This window comes from Podarcis gaigeae (genome assembly GCF_964106915.1).
Source record: "Podarcis gaigeae genome assembly, chromosome: 1".
In the NCBI taxonomy this organism is placed as follows: domain Eukaryota; kingdom Metazoa; phylum Chordata; class Lepidosauria; order Squamata; family Lacertidae; genus Podarcis; species Podarcis gaigeae.
In genome coordinates, this window is record NC_139678.1 from 116,113,847 (window position 1) to 116,137,178 (window position 23,332).

At 43.4% G+C, this 23,332-nt stretch overlaps 1 protein-coding gene and 1 long non-coding RNA gene across 5 annotated transcripts in view; one reads left to right on the forward strand and one right to left on the reverse strand.

Annotated features, from left to right (window-relative positions):
- CHN1 (chimerin 1) overlaps positions 1-17,774 on the forward strand; it is a 109,602-nt gene extending 91,828 nt beyond the window's left edge. For all 4 annotated transcript variants that reach the window (XM_083711453.1, XM_083711455.1, XM_083711454.1 and 1 more), the window contains 6 exons: positions 1,586-1,670; positions 9,005-9,178; positions 10,098-10,175; positions 11,151-11,288; positions 12,174-12,279; positions 16,672-17,774. In XM_083711453.1, coding sequence (XP_083567579.1) covers positions 1,586-1,670; positions 9,005-9,178; positions 10,098-10,175; positions 11,151-11,288; positions 12,174-12,279; positions 16,672-16,843 — 753 coding nt within the window. In that variant the 3' untranslated portion in view covers positions 16,844-17,774. The remainder of the gene's footprint in view (positions 1-1,585; positions 1,671-9,004; positions 9,179-10,097; positions 10,176-11,150; positions 11,289-12,173; positions 12,280-16,671) is intronic.
- Positions 1-23,332, reverse strand: part of LOC310833255 — a 199,036-nt gene that overhangs the window by 112,942 nt on the left and 62,762 nt on the right. The window lies entirely within an intron of this gene.

The following is a 23,332-nucleotide window of genomic DNA, read 5'->3' on the forward strand; positions in this document are numbered from 1 at the left end:
ATCAATCTGTTCCAGGAGAAATAGCTAAGAATCATTAAAAGCCATGATCCAGCCTTTTTCTTTCCAATGCTCAGGTTGCATTTCTAGCTATTACCTGCTGTTATGTTGTTGTTGTTGTTGTTTTGCCACTGTACACTGTCTTGAGTAATAGGCATTGCAGAAAGATACTATAGAAAAATTAAAAATGAATGGGACAAGGATTGAGCATGCAATTCATATCCCACATGCAATGCTGGTGGTGCTAAATGGAGAAAAATGGCTGGCAATTGTACTATATGCATTTATATGCTATGATGTCTAGCGGTACACTTGGTGCTCACTCTAGTTTCATCTTCCATTTAGAAACTGAGGACACCTTGTTCATCTTCGTGTGGACAGCCTTTGCTGGGAGGGAAGCAATGGGAGAGTGACTCTGTTGATTTATCTGAATATCTTGGTGGCTTTCAACACCATGTAGGGATTGGAAACCTCTCTGTCCCCTGCTCCCTTTCAGATCTGATGGGCTATTATTATTTTTTCTTTAAAAGCGAGGGGATGGGGATAACTTGATATTTCAACCCTTTGCTTCAGGGAAGTGAGGAAGGGAGTATTCTAGCTTTGACGAGTCGCTTGGTGGAGCGGGAAGAGGGGGCACAGGGTTTGCCTAGTTGGCACTGTTTGGTCAAGTCCCAGGCTTCTCACCAAGAGGGGGCAAGGATGGAAGAGGGGGCAAGGATGCTTTGTCCACCTCCATAGCTTCAGAGTTGGGCAGGATAAAAAATGTATGTTTCTCCAAAACTTCCTAGCTCCACAGAAGTACAGAATGGATGTATTATATGTATACTACATAGAGCAAGTGGGACGCGGGTGGCGCTGTGGGTAAAACCTCAGTGCCTAGGACTTGCCGATAGTATGGTCGGCGGTTCAAATCCTCACGGCGGGGTGAGCTCCCGTCGTTCGGTCCTAGCTCCTGCCCACCTAGCAGTTCGAAAGCACCCCTAAGTGCAAGTAGATAAATAGGTACCGCTTTATAGCGGGAAGGTAAACGGCGTTTACCTGGTGCTGGCTCGCCAGATGCCTCTTAGTCACGCTGGCCACGTGACCCAGAAGTGTCTTCGGACAGCGCTGGCTCCCGGCCTCTTGAGCGAGATGAGCGCACAACCCTAGAGTCGGACACAACTGGCCCGTACGGGCAGGGGTACCTTTACCTTTTTACATAGAGCAAGTATCACAGCTTGGCAGAGTATCTCATTTTTGAAACGTGTGTCTAGCATCCCTAACAATCATCCACAAAGATTCTTTATACCTCAAGCCTACAGCTTCACACAGGGGAAAACCTTTGGGGCAACCTTGTTCAGAACTGCCCTGAGGCTGAAAAGAACATCTCTTGCGGAGCCTGAAGCAGTCTTTTCCAGTTTGAATTTGTCTCTGTAAAAGTTTGTGTTTCTGGTATCTCATACTATGTAGTAGTAGGTACAACATGGAAGCCAGGCTAATCAGAGAGACAGAAAGAGAGGGGAGTGTGGTTGGTGTTCTTTTTGGGGGGTGGGGGAACGTACTTGCAAATCACTGTGCTCATCTGTTGACTTCTGCTTTTGTTTTTCAGGTTCACACTTTCAGGGGTCCACATTGGTGTGAATATTGTGCCAACTTCATGTGGGGCCTCATTGCTCAGGGAGTGAAATGCGCAGGTAACAACTGCTTGGGTCTTTTGTTTCTTTCTGACGCTGTGAATGTTTAGTAGGTTTTGCATTTCACAATGAAATGCCCTCCCTCAATCTTTACTGACTTCAGCTGTAAATAATGTTATGACTCCCATTGGCACGAGAGGTAACTGAATCAGCCTCTTATATTAATCAGAAAGTATATTGGTAATTTGGCACTCTGCCTTTTAACATAAAAAAGCAATAAAATGGAGGCTGAGAACAATGCTAAAATCATCATAAAACAGCAGTAGTTGCAACAAAACTATAAATTATAAATTCTGAAAGTCAGAGTTTCTCCAGTTGGATATCATTATGTGTTGATAGCATCCAAGAGAGAAATGGCTGTGAAGATTCTGCAAAAGCAAACAAGCTTTAAGCTACAAAAATGTAGACCAAGAAATCAGTTTCAATAAAATATGTATATAGGTGAACATCACACAGTTGCAAGGAAAATCCCAAGCTTTCAATATGCGGTTGAATTTACTTCTTAGGGTAGTTGTCTGTCTATCACAAATTACTGCCATATGAATGAATGGGTCAGCTTATGGGTGTCCGGTACACATTTGATTTGATTTAATATTTGTATTCCACTTTTCCAACAGCAAATGTTGAGCTCAAAGCAGCTCACAATAATTAAAATAGCATAAAAAGCCAAACAAACATTGCAATCACCACACATGATCATACACAGCATGTGTAGATTGTTACACGAATGCCAAATTGTTTCTACGTCATGAATATGTGTTTTTGGAGAGTTATATTGGTGGGGGAATGTGAAAGCACTAAAACACAAATCCATATGCATGGATTTTTGTGAATAAAAATATATAAACATTCTGTCCACTTCCAAATGGTGTCTTCTCCCTTGGAGCATAATAATGCTAAGACTGTATACACAGGGATGTGGTGCTTCAGAGGGAATCCTGCTGTGGAAATAAACTCACTGTTCTTTAGATATACTGCTGTCTTAAACCAGATGAAGCCCAGAAAGTTTTCTTTTAATTCTTGCAAATAAAATAGTCTACGTTTCTTATTTAAAATAAAATTCTAGCCGTAGATATCAAAACATGTGGCGGATTCTTAGTTGAGGTTGTTATTCTAAAGTAAATCATGTTAAATTATTATGGGGGGCACAATCAAGACTTTTAAATCTCTCTGATTTCAACCAAAGAGTTAAATGCCGCTTCTCTTATCCCTGAAATCAGTAGGACTTGCCTAGAGTGTACATCTTTGGCTGGGTTGTGCCCAACATTAAAAAAAAAAAATGTTTATAGACCAATTACAGAAAGTAAAAAGAAAACTGTCAGAGGCAGGCAGATGTTTTTTTTGCACATGAAGTTGCTATGAAGCTACCTAGTCTGAGATCAAGGCGGGCGAAGAATGTAATCAAGATTCAGAAACAGGTGCTTGTCGGAGGGCAACATCGAAAGAGCATAGGCCTACAGTTGCTCCTTCAAGGTCCTAGTTAGCATTCCATGGTCAGGATCCAACCCTTAGAGCACCAAAATTGGAATGGGCGCTTATTAGTCATGTAAAAGCAATGTCAACCATAAAGCAAGAAGACGAAAATTGTATAAAATTCTGAGTCCAGCTGTTTTTGAGCAAAGTCCAATGAACAGAGCATACTCTGATTACTTTTGCAATGTTGCATGTCAGCAGAAAGAGAGAAATAATGGGGCGGGGGGCAGGGGGTGTGTGGAATGCTACGTGGAGATTTTTCCAGTAAGCACGTAGATTAATTTATAGCATGAGAGCTTGTCAATCCATTTTCTTCAGAGTAAATTTTATAATCAGTATCTTTTCAGCAGTGCGTGACATACCATGGCAACTAGCTTGCCCCTTCTCTCTAAGCTGGCATGTAGGTGGGTGGCTTGCCTCCCGCATGGCTACCGTTTATATAATGTTCTTTCACACACTGTGCATCGCCATCCACATTAAAATAATGTTTTAGGGCCAGATTTCACACACACACACACACACACACACACACACACAACCCCCCAAGTCCTTGAGTGGGAGGAAGAATATTAAAAGTGGCTTCCTGCTTTACCCTGAACAAAACACAGAACAAACTTCCTTCCTTATCGCCTTTAAATTTTCTTGAGCTTTGCATTTGCTTTGGGGGCTTGTACTATACTATTCAAACTTAAAAACCCTCTCCTTGGGCCATCAAGCCAAGTGGCATAGGGCAGGGGTTAGCAACCTTTTTCAGTCGTGGACCAGTCCACCTTTCCTCAGAACATGTGGTGGGCCGGACTATATTTTGAGGGGGGGGTGAACGAATTCCTGTGCCCCACAAATAACCCAGAGATGCATTTTAAATAAAAGCACACATTCGACTCATGTAAAAACATGCTGATTCCCGGACTGTCCATGAGCTGGATTGAGAAGGCAATTGGGCCGCATCTGGCCCTCGGGCCTTAGGTTGCCTACCCCTGGCATAGGGAAATCAGTTCACAGCAGGTGTGTGTTTAGAGGGGAGGCTGAGCCCCAAGTCTTAGGTGTTAAGTCCCAAATCTTTTGTTCCCCCCCCCCTTCTGTAAACTGGTTTCTTTTTTTAGTTTGTTTCAGGGTGACTAGACATGATACAAAGTGGAGTGCTCATGAATTATTTATACATACATACATACATACATACATACATACATACATACATACCCTGCCCTCCCCAGCCAAAACTGGGCTCAGAGCAGCTAACATCAAATGTATAACACATTAACATAAAATCAGACAATCAGTTAAAATACATCCTAAAATCAGATCAGGATCAGAATAAAATCCAGTCAGATGGCAACCAGCAGATTAGGGTTGGGGACCTGAAATGCTCACCAGGCCCAACTGTTTGTGCTGAACTTATATGTGAGAAAAATTGGGAGGCCACTTTCATGCAAGTTATTATGAAAGGGGAGGGGGAGTCAGACTGAAACAGGCCTGGCAGAACAGCTCCGTCTTGCAGGCCCTGTGGAAAGATGTCAAATCCCGCAAGGCCCTGGTCTCTTGTGACAGAGCGTTCCATCAAGCCGGGGCCACAGCTGAAAAGGCCTTGACCCTGATCGAGGCCAGTCTAATCTCCTTGAGGCTCAGGACCTCCAAAATGTTATTATTTGTGGACCGTAAGTTCCTACGTGGGGCATACCAGGAGAGGCAGTCCCATAGGTGCAAGGGTCCTAAGCCGTATAGGGCTTTAAAGGTTAAAAACAGCACCTTAAACCTGATCCTGTACTCCACCCGGAGCCAGTGCAGCTGGTATAGCACTGGATGAATGTGATCCCACGGCGAGGACCCCGTAAGGAGTCTCGCTGCGGCATTCTGCACCCGCTGGAGTTTCTGAGACCTCAGCCACCTTCCATCTTAATTTGTCCAGAGACAATTGTTCTCTTTTTAATATGTCCCTAAATTAGCAGTTCTTGCCAGTAGATTTCAGGTGGAGCAGAGGGGCCAATCCATACTGGGCTCAGAAAATCTTGCTGGCACACTATAGCTCAGATTAAGCCCAGTGGTGTGTTTTTTTTCCCCACTCTGAAAGTCAGCCAAGCCTTGCATCTATTCATATAAATTAGTTTATGCAAAAAATGTGTCATGGGCATATCCCCAAGTCTTTTAAAGTGTTGAACAATGTCTCTGCTTCAAGGAATTGTTGTGCGGTCAAAAGGAGATGAACCCAAGTGCAATGCCCTGAGCATCTCGGAGGATGGGTGGGATGCAACTGGAATAAATAAATGCTTGCATCTCAGTTGCTGTTGCATTGACACTTACTTGTGATGGATAGATCAAGCGAAACAGCATTGCCAAGGCTAAGAAGGAGCTTGGCCAAAAGGCATCTTCAAAGACAATATTTGTAACCGACTCAGAAGGAGGTTTAGCCTAAAGAGGAGATGAAAGCCTTAGAAACTGGGTAGCTCATTTTACCCCTGAAGGCTGTGAATGGTCTCCTCTAATTCCAGAGGAGCAATGAATGAAGGGAAGAAATGCTCTGTATCAGAGGGACGCAAAATTCCTTTGGGTAATGGTGCCTTCTAAGAGTGCAGGTCTATTACTGTGCCATGATTGATTGATTGATTGATTGGGATCATTCATTTAGATATGGCTTGTTGTAGGCTGTTTTGTGAGAGTGTTGTTCAGTTAAAAGAAACTATTTGCTTCAATAAATAGCCACATCATAGCATAAAGGTAAAGGGACCCCTGACCATTAGGTCTAGTCGTGGACGACTCTGGGGTTGCGGCGCTCATCTTGCTTTATTGGCTGAGGGAGCCGGCGTACAGCTTCCGTGTCATGTGGCCAGCATGACTAAGCCACTTCTGGCGCAAGCAGAGCAGTGCACGGAAACGCCGTTTACCTTCCCGCCAGAGCGGTACCTATTTATCTACTTGGACTTTGACGTCCTTTCAAACTGCTAGGTTTGCAGGAGCAGGGACCAAACAACAGGAGCTCACCCCGTTGCGGGGATTCGAACCGCCAACCTTCTGATCAGCAAGTCCTAGGCTCTGTGGTTTAACCCACAGCACCACCTGCGTCCCACATCATAGCATAGGCTAATGTAATATATCTCCAGTTTTGTTATGTCCATAAAAGCTAGTCAGCTAATTGACCAAAAAGAATTAATTGCAATGATTCTGTGAGCTGCCGCACTGGCAGATAAGCAAGGTCAAAGGACAGTTGTCACAACTCTTAAATGTTATAATCGTGTTTGGTGGCAACTGCTGTGTGCAGGACTTGGTGCTTTTGGGACACAAAGCAAAAGTGAATTGGGGTTCCAGGAGTCTAATGATCAGCTGGGTTGCAGCACTAGTAACTGATTCAATGAGCCACAGGCTACTTTCAAAGTGTTCAGCTTTTGTTGCATTGTCTCCTTGAACCCCATCCCTAGGCATTTAGGACAATTTATTCCAACAGTGTGGCCCCCTTCATGACATGCAACACAGCAAGCCCAAAAGTATTAAGTGGTGCCGGGGGGGGGGGCAGGCAAGGTTGGTGGGTTGTGGGAGTCACTGCTGCCAGACTGCTGCTGTGGCCCAGGAAACCTTGAAGCACAAGAGTTGCCTGACACAGCAACAAAGGAGAGTGGTTGAGAGCCAGTGTGATGTGACTAGGACTGGGAAGAGACACGTTTAGCATCATAGCCAGACATTGGAGACACCTGTCAGGAGTAAGCATGGACCAATGGTCCCAAATAGTATGGGAAAGAGCCTTATTAGAAAAACTAACCAACAAACTGAAACTGACACGGGGACAAATAGAAGAAGACGCCTTTATGGGGCCCCCCTTTATCACATACACAGCCCAACAAGACAATGACAAGATCCGCCAACAGCATACGAGTCAGTATGGCTAACCTGATTTGAAAGCACTCACCCACAAAGTTCACCACAGCCAATCACAAACAAGCGAATAGTAAAGAGAACCTGCAAAAGCGACGCTGACACAATACCCCACACATATGTTAAGCAAAATAGAAATATGACCTCCCGACCCCACCCCCACTCACCATGCCCCCCTCCACCTTTTTCCACCTTTTCTTCCTAAGGTAACACTAATGTCTCAACAAATGAAACTGATCTGTAGAAAATGTAACTTGAAAAAAGAGACATTGAACATACTTCTAGGCACCAGCTCTCAGGCCAGCAAACTTTGCAGGGTTGTTGAGAAGATAACATGGGGAAAGGGGGACTATGCATGGCCTCCTTGAGCCCTTTGAAGGAAAGATTGGCTATAAATGAAATTAGTAACAGATAATAGGGAGTTGCGAGTGGAATGCCGGCTAGTTTCTCCAATATACCAGGCTCCTTCTCCAGATGTCCTGCGGCTGAGCATGCGCCCACTGTTTGCAGCTGCAAGTGACCCATGCCTAGCATGCCTGCACAACCAATGGGCCATTTGGGAAATAAAAGACGGTACTTTTCTGCAAGAGCAGGATGGGGTGACTACCCTGAACAGACCTTGCAAGTTCTATCCTTGGTGGTTTGCCACCATCTTTGAAAAAAAATAATATAAATTATTTCCTTCAAAAGTCTTCCTTACGATGGTTATCACCTCAATTGTCTCTTATTATTTGTGGGTCAGTTAATATCTGTAGAATACTTGGTGTTCCCCTAGGCTGCCAATACCAGCAAATGAGGATTCCCCAGCATTTTTAACCAACTTAATGGAAGCTAATATGACCAAGTGCAAGTACGTTGTCTTTTTTCTTTCCACAGATCCAAAATTAGCCCCGGGTGGGACTTAGATGAAGCTTATTTCATCCACTTGCCCCAAATCCTGCTTTGATTTCATGGCGATCATAAAACTGAAGGAACTCTCTGGTTGTCTTTTTGAGGGGCATATACATGATTATTATTTCCGTTTCTATTTGTTCTCAAAAGTGACAGAATGCCTACCCTTCCCCAGTGATAAAATACGATGGCCATGCATTAACATATGAGGATGTTTCTATAAAGCTCATTCAGCAACTATATATATTCCAGTGAATTAGAAGCAGGAAGAAGGTTAGGGCTGACTAAAATCAAATCAGCAGTGGAAGAGAAAATGACAGCTTTGCTTATTGTACTCTCAGCAAATATTTGAAATGGGTCCTCGTGGGGCAATCTTAATATACAGTGCTTACAGGTCTTGGGTTTGCTCATGCATTAATGAAAGCACATTATTACAGCTTTCACTGGAGAGTGCGAGAATCAATATTTTCTGTTCTTAAATATTGTCTTTCCATTGATGCCCTGGAAGAGTGCAAGGGAAGAACGGCTTATCTGAGACATTTCAACTTGCAGTATCTGAGAATCTATTTCATCATGTTTCTAGGCTTTCTCGCGGTTTATGAAATTCCATATAGTGTAATCTTTGCCTTGGTGGCCTGAGAAGCTAGAAAACATTTGGATAATCTGAAAATAAGATAGAAAGGACTGGTGGTTTTAGAAGCTGTGAAGGGGACTGCCAGTGAATTTTGGATGATTAGTTTATATAAAGGGGTTGCTGCTAAACTCAGAACACTCAAGGCCACTTTGTACACACGCAAGATGGGCATAGCTTGATGAAAGAATATGTGCTTTGGCTGCAGAGGGGAATAGGTTCATTCTGTAGCATCACTTCATTGCAGCATCACTTGCAATGAAGTCATATTGAAGTATATGCTGATAACCTGTTACAAACATGTAGGACCAAGGTGATGATATTCTTCAAACTGTGTACAAGTCCTGTACTGCATGCAGTCACTTAAGAGATCCTTAAAATAGCAGACTCTCTAGGATTTCATAGCTACAGTTTCATAGCACTAAATGTTGGGCTAACCGTTTTGTTGTTGTTGCTGCTTGTATGCTTTCCCCACCAGATTGTGGCTTAAACGTTCATAAGCAATGCTCCAAGATGGTCCCAAACGACTGCAAGCCAGACCTGAAACATGTCAAAAAAGTGTACAGCTGTGATCTCACTACACTAGTAAAAGCGCACTTCACAAAGAGACCAATGGTCGTAGACATGTGCATTAGAGAGATTGAATCGAGAGGTAAGGCATCTTTAAATGATATTGTTGCCTTGCTTATAATTCCTTTAGATCAGAGCTTTCCAAACTGTGTGAGCATGTCGGCTGCAGTGTGTAGGTGTGTCGTGCGAACACTCCTCCCGGGGGCTGGTAAAGGGTTAGTTTAACCTCCGGTTTGCTAGTAAAACTGAATTGCTGTGTTGCAGAATGATGCGTGTGTCACCGACACGTATAGTTTGGAAAACTCTGCTTTAGATTGATCTGGTTTAGCTGAATTTTAAGTTTGAAACTGTTTTGCATGACACATCTTACAAATACGTACCCATTTCCCTGAGCAATTCATGCTTATCTTTGCATTAGTTTTTTTTTTAATGTACTGTCTCTGCTGAATCCCCGTTATTGTTTCTTTAATGGTACAAGTTACAAAAAATATTCTTTCCAGTGCTTTAATATTTATGCCTGCTGTTGAGTGATCTCTTGTTCTACTTGCACAGACGCGCTCTTCCCAATATATTTCAGTGGAAAACAACAGGTAAATTATATATTTATAGCTAGGCACTCTGATAATTACACATTTCCTCCTCAACGTATACCCCTGCTAATGATTCTTTGCTTGAATGTTGCTCTTAGGAGATTTAAATATATGTAAATAAGCTTGGATATTCTAATGTGAGTGGTTTGTTTTCAAATTCCTTTGTGATTTGATGACATCTTCCTCATTCCAGGGACCATTATCATAAGTATGTTTGTGTAAAATTATTGGGTGCTGATCACAACAGTGTTACATATTTAGGATTGAGAGCTGGCGGTGAAATTTATGCTCAGAAAGGAAGATGTGGCTTTTAAAGCTCAGCTCAGATTTATGTGTTGCTAGCAGTAAAGAAATGTGACTGTAGAAAAGATAAATATCTAAGTTTAATTGAGTGATATTTTTTTTTTACAGGTCTCAATTCTGAAGGACTCTACAGAGTATCTGGATTCAGTGACCTAATTGAAGATGTCAAAATGGCTTTTGACCGAGGTAATATTCCTTACTGGATGTTTTAGCTTTTACATCCAGCACAGCGGCCAAGACTCCAAAGCGCAGCACCCACACCAGATAGCAGACCATTTTTAAAATGGAGTGGACTTGCAAAGCTTGTGATATGAGACTCTTAATCTCAGGGTTGTGGGTTCGATTCCCAGGTTGGGCAAAAGATTCTTGCATTGCAAAGGTTTGGACTAGATGACCCCTGTGCTTCCTTTACAACTCTACAATTCTATGGTTTAGTGCAGCTATGAGCAAGATCCATCCATTCCGAAATCTTAGCATGAAAATAATTCTTAGGTCAAGTTCCACAACTGGATGTCATTCCACGCACCAAACAATCACTCCTAGGTACCCCAAGCTTCCTAAATTTCAGAAGTAAAATTTAGAGCTGAGAGTCATTTCATTGCTCCTGCTGTTAAACAACTCAAGTTTTAGGGATCTTTCCCAGTCTACTGCAAATCAACCATAGGTTGACCAGTAGATGCAGTACCTAAGGGAGGTTTTCACATACCAGCCATTGTATACGTTGACAGTATGAGGTCTGGTGAATTGGCCTTGATTACTGAGCAGAGGACAGAGTAGTGTTTGTGGCTGATTTATCCAACCATTGTCATCTCACTTAGTAAAGGAATCGCTCTTGCAAATTGAGGTAAACGTAAATTAACATTCTCACTATCTGTACCAATTCGTCGGTAAGGAATAAAGACCTGGTTTAATGTGTAATGTGTAAAGCAATCATTATTTAATTTATAACGTCTTGTGAAAAGAAGAACAAGCTGGTTTAAGTGTACTTGACTTAGGGCTGAAACCTATGCCAATATAGTATTGGAGTTGTTTACAAAAGGTTTGCTGGGACAGCAAAAAGGTGAACACCAGTAAATGTTCAATTTTGTATGAAAATAACCCTCCTACATTGTTTACTTCTCCTCTCCCCCATCCCCTTTTCTCCCTCGTTTTTACCTACAGATGGGGAAAAAGCAGACATCTCTGTGAATATGTATGAAGATATCAATATTATCACAGGTGCACTTAAACTGTACTTCAGGGATTTGCCAATTCCGCTAATCACATACGATGCCTACCCAAAGTTTATAGATTCTGCAAGTAAGTTTTAGTTTATACTATTTTTCAAGTGAACTTTGTGTCCCCCCCCCTAGACATTTTTTTTTACTGTTTATTATTATAAATTGTTAGTTTAATGTCTTAGTGTTGGTGTTATGTAGTGTCTTTGTTTTTGTATTGTACAGTATTGTTTTGTTTAATTTTTTTTTCTTTTGTAGTGTTTAAACTGTTAATAAATATATTTTTTTAAAAAAAAATTCATTAAAAACAGACTCCCAGGGCAGATTAAATCAGGACTCCATCCTCTGGTCTCCACTTGGTAGAATATTGATTAGATGAGTTAAAACTAATTTAAAACTTGAGAGCTGAGGAGCAACTCTCCGCTTCACAAGCCATTCCTCATCATCTGTTTAATTACAATAATTGCAATGTATGGAAGTGAAAGCTGGACCATAAAGAAGGTTGATCGCTGAAGAATTGATGCTTTTGAATTATTGTGCTGGAGGAGACTCTTGAGAGTCCCATGGACTGCAAGAAGATCAAACCTCTCCATTCTTAAGGAAATCAGCCTTGAGTGCTGACTGGAAGGACAGATTGTGAAGCTGAGGCTCCAGTACTTTGGCCACCTCATGAGAAGAGAAGACTCCCTGGAAAAAGACCCTGATGTTGGGAAAGATGGAGGGCACAAGGAGAAGGGGAGGACAGAGGACGAGATGGTTGGATAGTGTTCGCAAGGCTACCAGCATGAGTTTGACCAAACTGCGGGAGGCAGTGGAAGACAGGAGTGCCTGGCGTGCTCTGGTCCATGGGGTCACGAAGAGTCGGACACGACTAAACAACAACAAAGAATTATCTGGGAAGGCTACCCAAACTCTTGAAACCCCCACATATTTTGGCTTCAATTTGATCAGATATTTCTTGTTTCAGAAACCACGGATCCTGACGAACAGCTGGAAATACTTCACGAAGCCCTGAAACTGCTGCCTCCTGCTCACTGTGAAACCTTACGGTATCTCATGGCGCATTTAAAAAGGTATGGAAATGAATGGTCCTTCTTAGTTTCTCTTGGGTGTTTCTTGCCTCTGGTTCCTGGGCCAACTGCTGCAGGCATTAAATCCTAAGGGTAGGACTCCAGTGATGGAAGGCATTACTCAATAGGGAGTGGCAATTTTCAGCAGTTCTCCTCCTCCCTACAGTCACATGTGTCCCTCCCCCCAAAAAATGTAGGGACTGGAGGGTCCCCCAAACTTCTAAAGCTGATTTAGAGAAGGAAAGGAGCTGCAGCAGAAGGAAGAATTGCCATAAAATTTCCTCCTTCCCAGTTCTGTGGGTGGGTGCCTTCTGGCAGTGGAAGAGACAGCATTGGAATGTCACCCTTTGTGCCCTATTCATGTGTTCAGCCCTGATAAGCAAATTCTCAACAAGAAGTGTGAATTGCATATTTCCCCCTTCATGTAACCATCTATGAAACAATGTGAGTGTTTCCATGTCAAATGAGGCTGCTGTAAATTCAGAGGAATGATCATAGATTGGTTTTGGAATTACTTAGCCCTTGTGAGGTCACACAGCACAGTCCCTCGGCCCCATTTATTTCCTCTGAAAATAAAGATCCAGTAAAATGCCTCTTTGTTTTTGCTCCCCTTCACTGAAGAACAGGTGAGATTTGTCCCTTTGGATAGCTCAGTTGGTTAGAGCGTGGTGCTGGCGTTGCACTGACTGCATGCACACTGTTCAAAAATCTAAACTTCCCTGAGAGTGTAATCCTAATCCTCTCTGGTTTGGGTTTTTGTTTTCCTTTGCAAAAACATTTTTTTTTCCACCAAAAAGACATCTTATTTCCCCCTCTTTTGAGGAACTTTCTTTGATCATATAGTTTTCTTTGGGAGGATAGCATTCTGGCCATCAAGACAATGCAAAGTAATATTCTGATTATCCCAGAGCAACCATGCCTTTAGTTCGTCCATGCAATCTTGGATCCTCAGGTAATTAATTTGTCTTTCCCGCTTACATGGACTATCGCATCATGCCCGGCACTGTTCTTCTTGTCTACCACATTGAGCATGGCTTGGCCTACGGTTTCAAAGTAGAAATCTGGCTGAACCAACTCAGCTGTGCCAGTCTGTAATTGAAACATTAAAAAAGAGCAACCCCCTCCCCCATGTCTTCGACCCTGGCTGGCATGAACAGCAAAGTTTTGGATGCAGTAGTTGCTCTCCCAGTGTTCCCAGCCCAGGGTTTAGGATTGCTGTACCCAGCCAATAAAATTCCAATAATGACAGTGTTCCCTAGATTCAGGTAGCACCTTAGAGACCAGCTAAGTTTGTTCTTGGTATAAGCTTCAGATACACTGAAACAGAAGTCACCAGAAGTCATATAAGGGTCTGGTGACTTCAGTTTCAGTGTATCGGAAGAAGTGTGCATGCACACGGAAGCTTATACCAAGAACAAACTTAGTTGGTCTCTAAGGTGCTACTGGACAATTGTTTCATTTTTTATATATATTTCGATAGCGTGCCCTGTTCTTTGAACAGCCATTTTTAGTTCTTGGCACAAGCTTTGGTTTTTTAATTGGAAAAATTAACATCTTTGCTATGGATAAGGAAAGCCGCAATCCAGACTATGTGAAGCACATTTAAGGCCTGCTCTCCTCTCTTAACAAAAAAAGGGGGGGTCACTTTCCCTCTATCACACCCAAAACGATTTTCCATTCCCTTTTATTAACAGCACCATTTTCTTTGAGAAGCTCAGCGAGATATTAATGGGATCCGTTGACAAATGTGCACATGCCACTTCAGATGATTTGTAGTGGTTTATTCTTTAAAAAGTATTCTCTAAATATATACTCCACTCATGCAAGTATAATTTCACAATCAAAATCCTCTTTAAAAGTCAAATGTACAAAAATGCAAATGCAAACAGCAAAAGAGGCAAGAAAGGAGGAAGAGAGTAGTTTCTGATAGACTTCCAAAAAACTTGTTATTTAGTGTGAAGGCCAACCAGCTCTTTTCTATAGCAATAGCCAAGAAATTTCCACAGATGCAAGAATAACTCAGCCATACCCATTTCACATAGGTACATAAGCAGCATATAACTTTTTATAGGCATGCTCACGAAGACGTGTTGCGATGAGGGAACAGCTAATGAAGTCTTGTTATCAAATTCAGTTGGTCAGCCTGCTTGGCTATATTTGGACTCTCTGTAAATAGAAACTGCAGAGGTTGGCCAGCTTCAGAACAATATGCCAAACAGTTATCAGTTCCTAGTTATCATGATAGGTGTCTGAAATTTATTTTACTCTATAATATAGAATGAACACGGTGGAGAGGGGGCTGCTGATGTTTTATTTATAATTCACAGACATCTCAACAGTGGGTATTTAGTTATATATGTGTGCCCTTGATGGGGATTTTGAGTTGTAATCCTGTGATATGAATTTAATCTGTTCACCAGCTAATTTACAAATATTAATTTGTTCTGAGAGGCAATTAACTGCCATAAAGCGTATTGTAGCCTCTCAAGGCAGCTGCTTCCATGCTGCGCTGTTCAAACGGAGTCCGAAGAGAGGGAGACAATCACTTTTCCTGTCATTTACCACATAGATTGTGTATCGTAGATGTTTATTCAATGCATTTAGATGGTTTGCTTTGTGTGCTTTATATTTATTCCATTTTACTGTTTATAACATGAAAAGTGATGTGTGTGTGGTTCCATAGAAGTACGTGGCCTCTTTCAATTCTAGACTTTCATCCTTCCACGAAGGCAGCGGTTCTCAACCTGTGGGTTCCCAGATGTTGTTGGACTACAACTCCCATCATCCCTGAGCTCTGGCCTTGCTAGCTAGGGGTATGGGAGTTGTAGTTCAACAACATCTGGGGACCCACAGGTTCAGAAAGGCTGCTCTAAGGAGCCCCTAAGGGGATATCCGTCTCACAGTAGTCCTTTAGGGCAGTAGTTTCCAACATGCTCAAAATTTGCCTAGCACCAGGAGCATTTTGCACCTGGCCATCAGCCACTTGCAACCAAGTGAAGATGCCCAGATACAGTGGTACCTCGGGTTACATACGCTTCAGGTTACATGCGCTTCAGGTTACAGACTCCGCTAACCCAGAAATAGTACCTCGGGTTAAGAACTTTGCTTCAGGATGAGAACAGAAATCACACGGTGGCAGCAGGAGGCCTCATTAGCTAAAGTGGTGCTTCAGGTTAAGAACAGTTTCAGGTTAAGAACGGACCTCTGGAACGAATTAAGTATGTAACCAGAGGTACCACTGTGCCAGGAAGGTGCCAGACGTCTCCACCATCTGGAGTTGCCTGCCTGGGGATCCTTGGGTCTTGCCTGTTTTCATACTCGCAACACATCCTGTAGAATTCTATCCATTATATTTTATCTGCACAATCAAAATGAATTTCAGGAACCAAAAAGTCCTATTAAAAAGCAAAACTTTCCTGCCGTATGGCCCCCAAATGGCAAAGAGGCATTCTGTTTTTGGTAACTGTAACCCTGGGTTTAAGGAGCCATTTGGTGCCTGGCTCAGATATCTGGTTTTCTAACCCTGTTTATAATCACAAGGACCCCCTTTTAACATCAGATTTCACGTGCTGTAATTGTTGTAAGGTCAGATCTTAAGAGTACAGAATTATCCACACAATCAGGGTGCCTACAGGGTTTTCTGGGCCCCATGTGTGAATTGAACCCCCTGCTGCACTAACAAAAGAAACTAGTTTTCATGAGAAGAGTTTGTTGGAGAATGAAAACTCCTTTGCAAAACTGTAATTCTCAGGGTTCCTGTAGTTGGGACTCAAGTGTCCCACCAAATCTTGCCAACTGGATTTCTGTAAAGCAGTGATCATAAGGCAGACTGTCTGGAAACGGGGTAGAGAGGGGAGAATCAGGGGCGGAGAAAGGGGGTGCGGTTGGGGGCGGTCTGCCCCGGGTGTCACCACTGAGGGAGTGACAAAATGGCGGGCGGCACTCACCACGGGGCCTGCAGCGCGCCCAAGCCACACGTCTCTTCTGGGAGTGACACGGTGGCTTGGGCGCACGCAGGCTCCCCGCTGCCCCAAACAGTTCACCCTCAGCTGTAGGGCAGCTGAGAGGGAAGAGGTAGGCAGACTCTGCAGAGGTCCCGTGGAGCATCCTGCCCCAGTTTTCCCTGCCCTCACAGGCAGCTGGCCCTGCCCCTGGGCACAGGGCGCATGCACTGCCCCAGGCGCCCAATCAGCTTGCTCTGCTGCTGGGGAGAATATCTGCCATGACGACATACAGCTGCCAATAGGGCAAAATACATTATGACCATTAAAACATTTAATTAGTAGCATCAATGTGGTTTGTGTTTCTGGTTCCATGTTCGTGAGATCAGTCTGGCAGCTACCAATAATGTCTTCCCAGTGCTTTGTGTTTTAACTGCAGCCCTCCTTGTTTCAGGGTGACGCTCCACGAAAAGGAGAATCTGATGAACGCAGAGAACCTGGGAATTGTTTTTGGACCAACACTGATGCGAGCGCCGGAACTTGATGCGATGGCTGCCCTGAACGACATCCGTTACCAGAGACTTGTGGTGGAGATGCTTATAAAAAACGAAGATATTTTATTTTGAACTTGTTTGTGGGTGTGGGTGTGCATGTATGTTTTTAAATGAACTGCAAAAAAGAAAAAGAAAAAAGAGAATCCGGGGATGATGAAGGAATATTTTGAAGAGGAGCCTGCAGCGGAATTCTGATTGTGAGGTTTTTGATGTATGAAAGGTGCTTGTTTATCGTTGCTTGTGTGGTATCATTCAGACAATGTTGGGAACATATATTGTACTTTCCAGTACTAAATAGGTCTGGGGGGTTTCATCATAGTACAGGAAATTCAAACTGAAATAGGTCTCCTCCTTGTTTTACCCTCTCTTGTGAGGCTTCTGCTGCAAAGGACACAACAGGAACAGCACAGCTTCTGTGTTCTGGAATAGTCTGTGATTGTACTTTAGCATGTTTCTCAGTGTAAATCTGTTGTGGATTTCTTACTACGTTCCGTAATTGGTTTCTGATATTTCAGTTGCGGAGGGGAGCAGATTTCAGTGAACCAAGACCTCTAGCTCTTCATTGACATCACCCCTCATTCTTAGCCTACTTTGAAAGATACTGTATTTACTCAAATCTAATGCGTGCCTTTTTTGGCCAAATTATGTTGCAAAATTTAAGGTGCTCATTAGATTCGATAGCACATTTACATTCGCCAGCAAATCCTTCCCCCCACCCCCAAGGTTCTGAAAAATTGAGGCGTGCATTAGATTCGATGGTGCATTCGACTCGAGTAAATACGCTAATTTCTAGCTGGGTTCTATAGCATTTGTTTTAACAATGGCGTGCATTTTTCTTTTACGTTGTGACTGCCACTTTTAAGTCATGCCTTTTTTTGTACAGATCCAGTTAAAGGTGGCAAACTGAACGAATGAAGACTGGTTTGTTGTTGTTTTAAATGGTAATTTTGTATTTTTATTGGGCATGCGTATTAATTTATTAAAGTTTTGCGTTGGAAGCTTACTAAGTCTGGCTGCATTTTTGCCCCAGTATCACAGACATGCAGCCCATTCCCCCACCCCAAACAAAAACACACTTATTTGACAAGTCCTACTTGACTTCTCAGTTTAGCCTATTCCCAAATGCAGTGGTACCTCTCCTTATGAACGTGATCCGTTTGAGGCTGCCGTTCGCACCCCAGAAAGTCCGTAAGTAGAGCACCACTGCGAAGTGCAATACAGCGCTCCTGCGCATGCGCGAAATGCGCAGAATGCTTCTGCGCGCATGCTGAACCCAGAAGTAAACACTTCCGGGTTTGCCGCGTTCATAACCTGAAAAGCCGCAAAGTGAAGCCAACATAACACGAGGTATGACTGTAATAAATGCACAAGACTGGAACTTTACAACCCTGTTCTCTCGTAAACAGAGTTAAGCTTTAGCCTATTGAAATCTTGAACTTACACATGCCTAACTCAACACAAGATCAGGCTGTTAGTGGATTGGGGAACCATTTTCAGGCTGAGGCTTCACTCCCTTTTGCCTGTGGCTGGTGCAGCCAGAAGTGAAAGCGGGCAGAGAGATGAAAGCAAATTTCACCTCCCCATAGTAGGCTGGTTTCTGCACACATATCCCTCTCTAGCCTCCCTCCAGGTGAGCAAGAGTTCAAAGGACTTATTCAAGGCAAGCAAAAAAACTTGATGGTGTGACGCACACAGCCAGTGTGGAGTGTGGCCTTGGGGCTAAAACAGTTTTCTTGTGGCATAAAGAATAAACGTAATAAATTATCAGGAGTGCTTTTAACCACCATTTCCTAGTTCATTTTTCTAATTAAATGTACAGCTGATGATATGCCAGCCAGCCTACTTATGCAAACCAGCAATCCAAACTTAATGAATCCAAATCATAGCTTAAATTGTTGGATAGTGACTTCCCCACGCACTCTACCCTTCAGACCAGGGAGAAATGACCTAAAGTTACAAATTATTTATTTGGGTATGTGTGGTTTAGCAAATCATGCAAATAAGGTGCTATCAATATTCCTGCAAGTCCCTTAATATAGCTGTCCTATCTTACATACAGTTTCATATATAATATTCTCTAGAAACTGGCGAGCTTTGACAAATTATGCAGGCAATTGTGCAGATCTTTTGATGGCCTATTTCAACGAAAGGTACAGTGGTACCTCGGGTTACATACGCTTCAGGTTACAGACTCTGCTAACCCAGAAATAGTGCTTCAGGTTAAGAACCTTGCTTCAGGATGAGAACAGAAATCGTGCTCTGGCGGTGTGGCGGCAGCAGGAGGCCCCATTAGCTAAAGTGGTGCTTCAGGTTAAGAACAGTTTCAGGTTAAGAACAGATCTCTGGAACGAATTAAGTACTTAACCTGAGATACCACTGTACTAGAGAGTCTCATTCTTCCCCTCCCCCCTTGCACATAGAGCCATAATATTGTGAATCTTGCTAGTCAAAACTTCATAAACACCAATATGCAACGCTCTGTCTTCCAGGCCTTGTCTGTGTTCTTTATATGCCATCGGGTCCATATGAACAAAAGATCCTACTTACTGTCAGAGGTCTGTAATCGGGGGGCCTCCCAGACTCCCTCCACCGCAAGGAAGATGATGAAGAAGAGCTGAACAAGGCTGGGGTGGGAGCCGTCTTTCCACTGTTTTAGGCCTTGGCAAGGAGAAAGAAGCAAACAAGATGTGATCTGGTGGTATTTTTGCCATGGAGCAAGTAATGAGCAGGAGGAGAATAAAGATTGAATTCTTCATTTCCATTCACGAAGTCTGTGTTTACAGCATGGCTATAGGTACAGAGCTGTCTCTGCCAGCTAAGTGAATGAAGAACCTACTGCCCACACAGAAGTGCCAGTGGTTCCTCTTTGACTTAAATATTGTAGATCACAGAATTGTTGAGGTGGAAGGGGTCTCAAGGCTCATCTCATCCAACCCCCTGCAATGCAACAATCTCAACTAGAACATACATGACTGATGGCCATCCAACCGCTGCTTAAAAACCTCCAAGGAAGGAGAGTCCATCACCTCCCCGGGGGTCATTTCCACCATCAAATAGCTCTGAGTGTCAGAAAGTTCTTCCTGATGTACGGGCCAGTCGTGTCCGACTCTGGGGTTGCGCACCCATCTCACTTAAGAGGCCGGGGGGCAGCGCTGTCCGAAGACACTTCCAGGTCACGTGGCCAGCGTGACAAGCTGCATCTGGCAAGCCAGCACAGCACACGGAAACGCCATTTACCTTCCTGCTAGTAAGCGGTCCCTATTTATCTACTTTCACTTTGACGTGCTTTCAAACTGCTAGGTTGGCAGGCACTGGGACCGAGCAACGGGAGCGCACCCCGCCACGGGGATTCGAACCGCCGACTTGATGATCGGCAAGTCCTAGGCGCTGAGGTTTTACCCACAGCGCCACCCACGTCCCACTGCCTAAGTGTACAACCTTACATTTGTCCCTACTGAAGAAAGGGACTCCTCTGCACAAAAAGAGTCCCTGGCTTAATAGATAGAAGAGCCTCTGTTTGGCTGGGTAAATTGATAACAGTTGATGTGCCCACATTGTTCTGTAGCTACACTAGAATCCTACAGCTTTCGTAGACTTAAGTTGCAAAGCCACCTTTATTTGTTAAATCAGATATGCCATGCAGTTCAAATTTATCTGCATTATTGAGACAAAAACTCAATTTCTGCTTGGGTCTTCTTTCTTTTTAAGGGAGGGTTACCCTTCCTTTAGGACTAAGAAAGAAATACAAATATGGCTTTGGTATGTCACTGCAGTTCTAGAAGGTTAGTTTCTCAGATGCTCTGACTCAAGTCACAGACTATTAACAGGCCATGCAATTCCCTTGTCCATCCCCTCAACTCCAGGCCAGGGAATTAGCAGCAGAGATGCAGCTGTTTCAGTCCAAAATATAAACTATAGCAGGTTTGCTGGAAGAAGATTGACATTTTCTTGACTATATATATATATATATATATGCAGGTTTTGGTGTCCTCGGGTGTCTTCCCGTGTAAAAGTTGGGGTGTCTAGGCGACGTTTCGACGAGGTCTCACTCGTCATCTTCAGGCTGGTGCTTTCGGCTTCTTGTTACTGGAACAGAGCGGGATCTCAATGTTTGAGTTCCTATAAATACTGTAGAGGGGGTGTGGTGTCTAGCCTCCAATGTTCTGGGCAGAGAGGAAGTTCCCAGGCTAGTGTGCCTTTTCTTCTTTTGTTCCTTAATTACTTGAGAGATACCTTGAGTGATTTCTTGAGTGATATCCTGAGTACCACTTAGGTGGGTCATTAGGTGTGGATTAGTTGCTAAAGTCTTTGTGTCTTGACCTCTTGAACTTTGTGAAGAGTTTTCCTGAGAAGATGGCTGTATTGCACTTAGTTGTGCTTTGGCTTGGCTTCGTGTATAGGGGCGAGCTGTGGTTTTGTGGCTTGTGTCAGCCAGATCTGTGTAGGGATTGCAGGGGGGTGCAGCATCCGGAGGTGCCACCATGGATTGGCTACTGGATGGTGTCAGTAATTCATCTGTGGAGAGGGTCTGGGTTTGGGTCTGGTGTGGTTGATTGGTGTTGGCGTTCTGTGTGCCTCTGGATCTGGTGTCAGTTTTTGTGGGGAGGGCTAATTTCCAGATGTCTGGCAAGCGGGATGTGTCGTCACGCTTGTTCATGTTGTGAGGGTGTTTCTCTATCTCGATGGCTTCCATGATTATTCTCTTGTGGTGATGTTCCGTGTTAAAGAGCAATTTGGAATCTGCAAAATTAATTTCGTGTCCTGTTTCTTTCATGTGTTGGAAAAGAGAGGAAGTTTTTTCTTCTTTTTTGACGGCATTCTTGTGTTCTGCGATACGTGCATTTATTCGTCTGTTTGTTTGTCCAATGTACGTGGCTGGGCAGACTTTGCAGGGTATTTCATAGATCCCTTGGTTTTCCAACTGGATTTTATCCTTGGGGTTTCTGAGGATATTGGCTATTTTTTGGTTGGTGCAAAAGGCTGTTTTGATATTGTGTTTATGGAGGGTTTTGCTAATTTTATCTGTAGTGCCCTTGATATAAGGAAGGAGGGCCATGCCATTGTTTTCTTCTGTGTCTTGGTTTTTGTATCTCTCTTCACACAAGTGCCCATTAATGAAGCCTTGACAGCTATTCAAAACAAATACAATCCCCCCGAATACATCTTGGACCTGACCAACCACTGCCTAACCAACACGTACTTCATCCACAATGGACAAAGATACAAACAGATAGAAGGAGCACCTATGGGATCACCCCTCTCACCGGTCATCGCAAACCTGTACATGGAACACTTTGAAACCAATGCTTTAGACAAGTCAGAACACAAACCCAAACTTTGGCTCAGATATGTTGACGACACCTTTGTAATTTGGCCACACGGGAAGGAAAAACTGGATAGCTTCCTCACACATCTCAACAACTTACACCCCAAAATACAATTCACTATGGAAATAGAAGCCAACAACCAACTTCCCTTCCTTGACGTCCTAATCTACAAAAAACCTGATGGCTCCCTAGGACACACTATCTACCAGAAAAAAAACACACACCAACCGCTACTTACATGCACAATCACACCACCACCCTGCACAAATAAACTCCGTAGCCAAGACTCTCATCTCCAGAACCAAACGCCTGGCTGACAAAGACCACTTGACAACTGAGTTACAGAATCTCTCAAATGTGTTAATTGCCAATGGATACCAGCAAAACAGGATTACGAAGCTAATCCAAAAGGAAACACCCCCCAAAAACCAAGACACAGAAGAAAACAATGGCATGGCCCTCCTTCCTTATATCAAGGGCACTACAGATAAAATTAGCAAAATCCTCCATAAACACAATATCAAAACAGCCTTTTGCACCAACCAAAAAATAGCCAATATCCTCAGAAACCCCAAGGATAAAATCCAGTTGGAAAACCAAGGGATCTATGAAATACCCTGCAAAGTCTGCCCAGCCACGTACATTGGACAAACAAACAGACGAATAAATGCACGTATCGCAGAACACAAGAATGCCGTCAAAAAAGAAGAAAAAACTTCCTCTCTTTTCCAACACATGAAAGAAACAGGACACGAAATTAATTTTGCAGATTCCAAATTGCTCTTTAACACGGAACATCACCACAAGAGAATAATCATGGAAGCCATCGAGATAGAGAAACACCCTCACAACATGAACAAGCGTGACGACACATCCCGCTTGCCAGACATCTGGAAATTAGCCCTCCCCACAAAAACTGACACCAGATCCAGAGGCACACAGAACGCCAACACCAATCAACCACACCAGACCCAAACCCAGACCCTCTCCACAGATGAATTACTGACACCATCCAGTAGCCAATCCATGGTGGCACCTCCGGATGCTGCACCCCCCTGCAATCCCTACACAGATCTGGCTGACACAAGCCACAAAACCACAGCTCGCCCCTATACACGAAGCCAAGCCAAAGCACAACTAAGTGCAATACAGCCATCTTCTCAGGAAAACTCTTCACAAAGTTCAAGAGGTCAAGACACAAAGACTTTAGCAACTAATCCACACCTAATGACCC